Source organism: Gossypium hirsutum, chromosome A13, assembly GCF_007990345.1.
Source record: "Gossypium hirsutum isolate 1008001.06 chromosome A13, Gossypium_hirsutum_v2.1, whole genome shotgun sequence".
Classification (NCBI taxonomy): Eukaryota; Viridiplantae; Streptophyta; class Magnoliopsida; order Malvales; family Malvaceae; genus Gossypium; species Gossypium hirsutum.
This window is the reverse complement of record NC_053436.1, coordinates 13,379,757-13,389,179: the sequence shown is the minus strand read 5'-3', so window position 1 is coordinate 13,389,179 and position 9,423 is coordinate 13,379,757. Positions and strand designations below refer to the sequence as shown.

Sequence of the window (9,423 nt, the reverse complement as noted above, 5' to 3'; positions counted from 1 at the left end):
TACCCAATGGAACGGTGCAATCTATGCAATGGGAAGAACAGAATCCATTTGGGGAAAGGATTGCAGAGAATATAAACCAGAGTGATCGCTAAGAGATGGAAATTACATGAGCGAATCAGCTTACAAGTTCTCTGCCTTCAACGGCGGTCCTCGCCTCTGTTTAGGCAAAGATTTCGCTTTTTACCAGATTAAGAGCATGGGCTTATGGTGAATCTCATCAACTACCACCAATCGGGGCTTTACGAGTACCTCAGATGAAAGAGATACGCTTCAATGGTGGATTTGATTTTCTTTTATTGAAGGTTTATTTACAAAATTAACCCCAAAACTAAGTTGCTTTTTTCACTTATGTTCTTAAAGTTTTTTTTTTGTCAAAAAAGTGTCTAAACTATCAATTTCTTCTTATTTTATTCAGGAAAGAGTATGAATTAATAACATGCGGCATGTCACGTTCTTATTGGCCAGAATTGAGCTTTAAGGTAAAATAATGTGAAATTAAAAGTTTAGTATCACTTTTGATAAAAAAAAATTAATACTTAAATAAAAATTATACAGTTTGAGGATGAATTTTGCATAAACTTTTATAACTGTTCAACTCTGTATCTCTATTTTTTAGATATTTGAAAATCATATCATACTTATAACTTAATATAGTCACAAGTGTTGAAATGATAATAAGAAGATTATGATGAATAAAACTATCTTCAATATCTTGTTAACATCCACTGCTATCTTTTTATAAACAAAAAAAAAAAACTTTCCTAACCTCCTAACTGACTAACTAATTCCTTACACAAAGTATAAAGCTGTCGTTTAAATATGTCTAAATTCAAGTTATTTTAAATTTAAATTATTCAAATTTTGCAATTTATTTATTCTTATAAGATTATTTTGAATTACATTTATTTTATACTCTTTAAAAATTAATTTTTTAAAATTTATAACCACCTTTCTAACAGTATTATTTTCAAGGTTAAACCTCAATCTGATTTTGCCATTACATCCTACTCTTATTAATAGGTTTTAAGTTACTTCTAAATTACATGTTAGAGTTGGATAGACTCTTGTCGATCCTTTATCATCTTGTGGACAAGGCCACGTGCACGCCAATAAAAGGCATGCCTTAAAAAAGACGCAGTGTCTTTCGCCATGCAAAATCAGCTTAATAGTTATTCCATTTTCCTATCATCTCAAAACCATGACGATCAACCCTAATACCAACCTAACTTCCTCCGAATACGATGATAATTTTGCCGGAATATTTGTTTCTCGGTGGCTGTTTTTCTTACATCTTCATATCGTAGAGCTTATCCTTGCCCTTATCGTCTTCATTGCTATACATTACTTGAGGCAGAAACGACGTTATGGGCTCCCCGTATGGCCAGTTCTAGGCATGCTACCGACTTTGATATCCGGTCTCCGGTCCGATCTTTTTGAGCTGATTTCCCACATAGTTTGCCAGCAGAATGGAACTTTTTTGTTTATAGGTCCATGGTTTAGTAGCCTAAGTTTCGTGGTCACTGCCGATCCTAGGAATCTTGAGCATGTTCTCAAGACCAAGTTCTCCGTTTACCCCAAAGGACCATCTTTTCGCGAAAATGTTGGCGACCTCCTCGGCGATGGGATATTCAGTGCCGACGACGAAACTTGGCGACGTCAGAGGAAAGCGGCGAGCATCGAGTTTCACTCGGCTAAGTTCCGGCGGTTAACCACCGAGTCATTGGCGGAGCTCGTCCACGCTAGGCTGTTACCTATCTTAGAAAATGCCACAAACAAATCGATCCCCATAGAACTCCAAGATATCCTATTGAGATTAACGTTCGATAACGTTTGCATTATAGCCCTTGGGGTCGACCCTGGGTGCTTAATCCCCCAGTTGCCCAACATACCGTTCGCTAAAGCGTTCGAGGACGCGACGGAGGTGACGGCGCTCCGGCTTGTGACCCCAACATGGGTGTGGAAAACCATGAAGTGCCTTGATTTGGGGTCGGAAAAGAAGCTGAAAAAGTTGATAAAGGACGTCGATGAATTCGCCAAGAAAGTTATCGAAACGAGGAAGAAGGAGCTGTCAGAGTCAGCACGGCAAAGATCAGATTTGTTGACGGTGTTTATGACGTCAAAAGACGAGGAAGGGAAGCCATTTTCCGACAAGTTTTTGCGAGATATCTGCGTGAACTTCATACTGGCCGGCAGAGATACTTCAGCGGTGGCGTTGAGCTGGTTTTTTTGGTTGGTAGGAAAGAACCCGAGGGTGGAAGAAAAAATTGTAGCAGAGATTAGCGGGATTGTTGAGGAAAGGGAAGAGATAAAAAATGGCGAATTGGTATTTAAAGCGGAGGAGATAAAGAAGATGGATTACTTACAAGCTGCATTATCAGAGGCCCTCAGATTGTATCCTTCTGTACCTCTTGATCTCAAGGAGGTAATTTTTTTTCCCGAATTCGGTACCACCATGTTTGCTTCATACCCAGTTTTTTTACTTAAATTAAATACTAAAATTATATACATTAACCATTTTCCTTTAATTATAAACTTTAAAATTTTTGAAATAGTTTTGATTATCATCAATTTTTTATTCTGGCTTTTAAATTAGATTTTTTAAGTAGTAGTATTTTGGATTTGAATGTAGGAAAATTTTGGTGACACTTGATTTGTTGGAGTAGCTGAGAAGCAATTAAATTAGGATTGATTGATAAATGCTATCAATATTAATTATTCGATTTTAAATTTATTATTATTATTTAATTATATTTAATTCTTATTATTAGAATTTTTTTATGTAATATTGGCAGGGCTATAGGCAGAGCTCTTAATCACTATATTATTAATAAATCTTTTGGTTAAATTAGTTTCATGAATTAGAGTATGTTTAGTATTAAGTATTTTTAAACAAACTGATTTTTCTTTTTTTAGAAAAAAAGTGCTCCTCCCAAGTTAAAAACTGACTTAAAAGTACTTTTAAAAAGTATTTTTAAATTAGGCCTTAACATGCTATTAATTTAGCTAAGGTAAAAGTTACGAAAATATCTTTTTTTTTAATTAAAATGTATTATATTATTTATGGGTATTTTAATATTTTTATTTAAAAAACAATAAAAATATAAATATTATGAGATTTAAACGGTGTCAATTGTATTAGTAAATTCTTAAATTTACCGCTCACAAAAGTTTCATTTTAATGCATTTTATATATATTTTATTTTAACATTCACAATATATTATCTCTATCATTTATATATAAATATTAATAATGCATTTGATTGAGTTTGTAACTTAGGGTGAGTTTAGATGGGCAGTGCGCTTACCTATTGTTAGTGTAAAAACAGTGGTGACGGTGAAATTAGATACCATAGTATGAAACAAAAAGTAAACTAAATGCACCACACCGCCCATTCAAACCCACCATTAATTAAACACTATAATGATAAATAATTTAATGTTAATATCATGCATATTTAATGTATTATTAATTAGTTTCAAATTATTTCTTTAATAATATTTTTAAATACATTTGTGTGCTAAAGTATATACACTTATTGGCCAGAGGTAAAATTATAAGTTTAGCGCCCTGTGATTTAATCAGTAATTTTGGTCGTTATTCAGGCTGTTGAAGACGACGTATTACCCGATGGAACAGTAACAAAGACAGGAACGAAAGTAGTATATGCAATCTACGCAATGGGAAGAATAGAATCCATTTGGGGAAAAGATTGCAAAGAATATAAACCAGAGAGATGGCTAAGAGATGGCAATTACATGAGCGAGTCAGCTTACAAGTTTTCCGCCTTCAATGGCGGTCCTCGCCTCTGTTTAGGCAAAGATTTCGCTTTTTACCAGATGAAGTTCACCGCCACCTCCATCCTATACCGCTACACCGTGAAGGTGGTGAAAGGTCATCTTGTTGCACCCAAAATTGCATTGACATTGTACATGAAGTATGGGCTTATGGTGAACCTCATCAACCGCCACGAATCGGGGCTCTACGAGTACCTCAAATGAAAGAGATACCCTTCAATGTTGGATTTGATTTTCTTTTATTGAAGGTTTATTTACAAAAGTAACCCCAAAACTAAATTGTTTTTTTCACTTATATTCTTAAAGTTTTTTTTTGTCAAAATAAAGTATCTAAACTATCAATTTCTTCTTGTTTTATTCAAGAAAGAGTACGAATTAATAACATGCCGCATGTCATATTCTTATTGGCCAAAATTGGGCTTTTAAGGTAAAATAATGCAAAATTAAAAGTTTAGATATCACTTTTAATAAAAAAAACTTTTAATAATTAAATAAAAATTATAGATCAATTTTGCATAAACTTTTATAACTATTCAACTATGTATCTCTTTTGTGTTATACTCAATCTTTTTACATATTTCAAAATCATATCCATATATGTCAAAGTATAAAGCTTCACTTAGACGGGTCTAAATTCAAGCCATTTTAAATTTGGATTATTCAAATTTTGCGACTTGTTTTTTCTTATAAGATTATTTTGAATTACATCTATTTTATGCTCCTTTAAGACTAATTTTTTGAAGTTCATGATTGTCTCTCCTAATTAGGGTGAACAAAACTCGATTCGACTCGAAAAAAATAAAAAAAAAATTTTAAATTTTGAACTAATCGAATTATTTGAGTCAACTCGAATTTTTTTTAAATTTTGAGTTCAAATCGAGTTTGGTTTTTGAATTCGAATAAATCGAATATCAAACTATAATATTTTACATTTTTATCCCAAACTCCCAAACATCTTTACTTTCCCTCAAAACTTGTGCTCCCCTCCCATCCCAACCCCCTTTTACCCCAAACCCCCTTTCCAATTTTTTTAAATACTTTCCCCTAAAATTTTACTCCCTCAACCTTTAAAACTTTTTATTTTTCCCCAAAACTTTTATTCCCCTCTTATCTCACCCCATTCTACTCCAAACCCATCCTCCCCCCCTCCATTTTCTGTTGAATATCACCCCCCAAATTTTACTCCCACAAAATGTGTTAAAATTTTACGATGGTATCAATTTTACATTTTATTTTTAAAATAACTTTTATTAAAAAATAACATTTTTTACATTTAATATATTTTTTAATTTCAAAATACACAATGACAAGAATTAAAAGATAATTGAAGCAACTATGTAAGCAAAGAAGCTAACTTATATATAAAATATTAATAAATAAATTATGAGGGTATAAAAATTAATAACAAATTTGATTACGCTGGACAAATTTGATTACATTAGGTGACAATGATTACAAGGACCCAAAATTATTTTTTTTAAATTTAACTTGAACAAATATATTCGATTCAAATTTCATCTCACTCGGCTCGAGAAAATTTCAAATCGAATTAGAATGATAAAAAAAGATTAATCAACTCGATTAACACAAAATTTTCATTCAATTTGATTTAACGCTAATCCTTACTCCTAATAATGTTATTTTCAAGATTTAAACCTAAATATATGTTTTACTATTGCATCCAACACTTATTAATAAGTTTTAAGTTACTTTTAAATTACTTGTTCGGAGTTGCTTGGAGTCCAAGTTGGATAGACTCAAGTTGTTGATCCTTTATTAACAAGCTAGGCTGACATGGGATCTCCTAGGTAGATGATGATGAAGGTATATAACACAAATGCTACGATTTGGTCCTCCGAGCGTGTGTACATAATCAGTTTGATAGAATACCCTTTTTAGTGTGTTACGTTTCGGGTTTAAATGTGTGGAAGTGTATTTGAAAGTGACAAAACCTTGAGGAACTTGCAAGTACTCAAAAGAGAACAATTCCGAATTATGTACTCGAGGCTTGGCGGGGCGGGTCATGACAGTTAATGAAGCAAAATACATGGATTAGACTAATACATGCAGAGCTCCTGCAGAAAAACCTATCTATTTATCATCTAATGATATCAGGGCTTACAAAAAATGAACTAGTCAGCGGTGCTGTAAACCAACTTAAATCTTAATCATAACAAAGCACAGTGCAGAGTTATGATACATATTCTATAGAAGCATGAGACTTGTCATAATAGACATAGTAACACAAATCGTAGTCCAGGTATAGATCGTAGAAAATACGGAAATAGTATGCAGAAGTAACTTAGCCAACAACATGTCCTCAACAGTATCTCCATTTGAAAATTGAAATTATTCCCAACAAAACATTGTTTCATTATCAGAACCAGAGTTTGTAAGGTGATTGCTTAGTATATATCTAGGTGAAGGAAAATCACCTCATTTCAGGCCTTCCCATCCCACTCCGCGTAAAATTGTTTAAGGAATTCCTCCATGACCTTATGCCTTTTCTCGGCCCTCCTTAGCCCAGCCTGGAAGTTTCCATCAGTGCGCAAACTCAATAGCATAGTCAAAGTTAACAAAACCAGTGATACGCATATGTATGAATACCTAAAGTAATATAATACTCCGGTTATAAGGAAATTTTCTTGCATATCGGGGTACCTTAGTTTTCATCGAATCCTTTAACTTAAGAAGCTTCTCATGGAAATGGTTCACAGTAGTCTGCTCCTCTTTCTTCATGTACTGTTCCTTGGATAAGTCCAATCGTGGCTGGATAGCAGGATCGTGAAGCACGCTGTTTCTGTTTCCACCAAATGTAAAGCAGCGAGCGATTCCTAAACCGAAGAACTCTGGTTCAGCTCAAGACATCTTAGTCTTTTTTGCATGTTGAGCAAAGGGGATAAAAAAAAGGTATAGATATCTTTATGTAATTGTAAGCAAGCATATTAGTAAGTACACCCTGCAGTGTCTTGTATAAACCACCCTACAGGCAAAAGAAATCTGAATCGATAACTCAAGCCAGCCAAGAATAAACAATGAAACTGTCTTGAGTTAGAGCTTATGAGATGTTTCCTTCGGAAGCTAACATAGAGATTGAATAAATTAACGTGAAGAACATGCAAATTACCTATGGCACCAATTGCATCGAGACGATCAGCGTCTTGCACAACCCCAAATTCAGGGGTAAATTCCTGGTTCCCCACACCAGCAAGTTCGTCTTTAAAACCTGTAATAACCACAACGTCTATCATACTCGAATTTAAATATGAAGTGAAAAAAGTACATAGAAAAGGGTACTTAGAAGCCTACTTGACATTCATTGTTTGTATAAGATTGACAATAAGATGTTTTAATGACTAAGAGACTAGAATTAAATTTAATAAAAACATAAATGGAAGAAATATTAGCCTGAGAAATAAACTCAAACTCACCCATTCCCTTTATGATGCTTAATATCTTTATCTTTTTGCTCTCAGCTATGCCTTCTTCCTCTAGAAAATTCTCAACTAGCTTCTCCTCAGACGGATCCCTGCATGCCAATGTAGAAGAACTCACACATTCATAGCAAATCAAATGAAAAACCATCTTTGGGTAGCAACCTTAATAACTTAACTAGAAGAAATGCAATAATGGACCACTGTATTTGAGAAAGACAACTCTTATGCCAAAGGCCAAATACGAGTGTTAATACGCCTGTCACCAGAAATCACCATCTCCAAGCAATTTTTGCATTAGTATGCATGATTTCAATCAGAGAACAATGGCAATCCAATCCAATAAGACAAACAATCCAATTAGCATATGGTTTATTATAAAATTATTGAGACAACAAACAATTCACAAACTTTTGAAAATACTATATACAATCAAAGAAAACTACCCCTATTGAATTAGTACCAAGCAAATAGCTATTTACATTGTTTTCGTTCCTCTAACCAGAGCATGAACACTGGTTAAATACATGGTTTTTGAACAAAAGCTTGAAATACAAACCTCAAGTATTTGTAATCACCTACATCATGAAGAAGTGCAGCTAGCTCCACCTGCCATGGAAACAAAACCAAAGGCAAAAGAGAAATTTAGTAGGCAAGAACTTAGTACCTTCGCTTTTGGAAATAAACATTACACCATGGAAACTTTCTAAGCTCCAATCATCAGTACAATATCAAATACCAATAATAATGAAAATAAAGAGCTGAATCTTCAATCAATTGCTCAGTTTTAGAGTCAGTAGTTTTAAAAGCTGGCATGCTTAAAGTAAAGGGTCAACTTGAATTGATTCTTTCAAACTACCCAAACACAGAGGCAAGGGAAATAAATCAAATATGAAATGATTTACGATTTCCATGGAGTCAGGGTTGGAGGAGAGGCCTTCCTCTCGTGCGAGGGAGAGGGCAAGGTCTCTGACCCTCCACACGTGCGAGGCATCATGGGAGGCGTCGTTCCCTTTCATCGACGTCTCCACCAGCTGCTCCGCCCTTTTCACGGTGTCTCTGATGGCCATTGGCGTCGATTTTCCCCAACTAGCCTGTCTAAAGTGTTCGAAATGGAGTGAAGATCAGCCTCTTCTAGGTTCTTGTTACTCCACAGGCGAGATACATAAAGAGCGAAACTTGATTTTGACTGATGGGCGGACATTTGGGGTAAATTCATTGCATAGTGAAGATGTGGGCCTCGCCGTCATGGTTATACGCTGTGTAGAGTTAAAAGTGCTGGAATTCAGTAAGACGTCAGCGATTATGAAAATTGAAAGATTAAATTAAATTATATTTTAAGTCCCTGTACTCCTGGTACATTTAAAATAAAATCCTTTTACTTTTATTTCAAAAAATTTAATCATTTATCTTTCAATTTAAAAATTCAAGTCTAATTGTTAATACCATCAAAATATTTTCCTTAAATTCAAGTTCATTCCAATCTCATTATTTTTATTACATGGTTAACAAGTGATATTTTCTTATTTCAAAATATCACACCATTGAATTTATGTAGGAAAATTTTAACATTGTTAACAATTAAACTTAATTTTGTAAAATATGAAAAGTAAAGGAATTAATTTTCAAATACACATAATGTAGAGGGATTTGGGTCATATTTTAATCAAATTGTGCATCAACGAAATATAAATAGAGAGACTAAATTTCTAATACATAGATTTAGAGCATGTTTGGAGCAGTTGGTTTTAATAAAAAAATAGACTAATTAACTTTCTTAAAAATATCAATTTGTACCGGTTAGAATGGTTCGTTCTACCCAATTCTTGACATACTGATTTAAACATTGTACATCAATTGAGTTCATGAATAATGTTAAAAGTAAAATAATAAAAATATTAACCTCAATTTAACAATTTTGTTGAAAAATTATTAAATAGTAAAAGAAGTAACTAACTTATAAAACAAACAAAAGAAAGAAAATAAAAGGTAAAAAAAAATATTTAAAATTTTCATACATGTTTAAAAATTTCATTTTATATCAGTCATAATGACTCGTTTTACCCAATTCTAAATATATAGATTAAAACATTGTGTATCAACAAATCCATAACTAATATATTAAAAAAAGCACTACAATTTTTTTTACCTTATAATAATAAATAATAAAAAGTTTAACCATTAAAAATTAGCA

General features: G+C 33.1%; 2 protein-coding genes across 5 annotated transcripts; one reads left to right on the top strand and one right to left on the bottom strand.

The window, feature by feature from the left end:
- The first annotated feature begins 1,106 nt into the window (after positions 1-1,106).
- LOC107894043 (cytochrome P450 86B1) lies at positions 1,107-4,179 on the top strand. Its single transcript, XM_016819245.2, has 2 exons — positions 1,107-2,422; positions 3,604-4,179. The coding sequence occupies exons 1-2, from the start codon at positions 1,199-1,201 to the stop codon at positions 3,997-3,999; spliced, it is 1,620 nt and encodes a 539-aa protein (XP_016674734.1). The 5' UTR covers positions 1,107-1,198; the 3' UTR covers positions 4,000-4,179.
- A 1,764-nt stretch (positions 4,180-5,943) lies between these two features.
- Positions 5,944-8,472, bottom strand: LOC107894042 (uncharacterized protein YpgQ). Of its 4 annotated transcripts, none has more exons than XM_016819244.2 (6): positions 8,135-8,472; positions 7,789-7,838; positions 7,227-7,324; positions 6,923-7,021; positions 6,457-6,629; positions 5,944-6,323 (listed from the first exon to the last, which is right to left on the bottom strand). In XM_016819244.2, the coding sequence occupies exons 1-6, from the start codon at positions 8,297-8,299 to the stop codon at positions 6,237-6,239; spliced, it is 672 nt and encodes a 223-aa protein (XP_016674733.1). In that variant the 5' UTR covers positions 8,300-8,472; the 3' UTR covers positions 5,944-6,236. The 4 variants fall into 4 exon arrangements, with proteins under 4 accessions (XP_016674733.1, XP_016674732.1, XP_040940864.1 ...); XM_016819243.2 differs by having other exon boundaries at positions 6,457-6,644; positions 8,135-8,471; XM_041084930.1 differs by having other exon boundaries at positions 6,111-6,348.
- Positions 8,473-9,423: the final 951 nt, after the last annotated feature.

Excerpts from the sequence above, each read along its gene's own strand:
- LOC107894043 (XM_016819245.2), top strand. The coding sequence starts at position 1,199 with ATGACGATCAACCCTAATACCAACCTAACTTCCTCCGAATACGATGAT. Across the intron at positions 2,423-3,603 it reads TACCTCTTGATCTCAAGGAG|GCTGTTGAAGACGACGTATT; the intron begins GTAATTTTTTTT and ends GTCGTTATTCAG.
- LOC107894042 (XM_016819243.2), bottom strand. The coding sequence starts at position 8,299 with ATGGCCATCAGAGACACCGTGAAAAGGGCGGAGCAGCTGGTGGAGACG. Across the intron at positions 7,022-7,226 it reads AAGCATCATAAAGGGAATGG|GTTTTAAAGACGAACTTGCT; the intron begins GTGAGTTTGAGT and ends TGGTTATTACAG. Across the intron at positions 6,645-6,922 it reads CGATGCAATTGGTGCCATAG|AGTTCTTCGGTTTAGGAATC; the intron begins GTAATTTGCATG and ends GAGCTGAACCAG.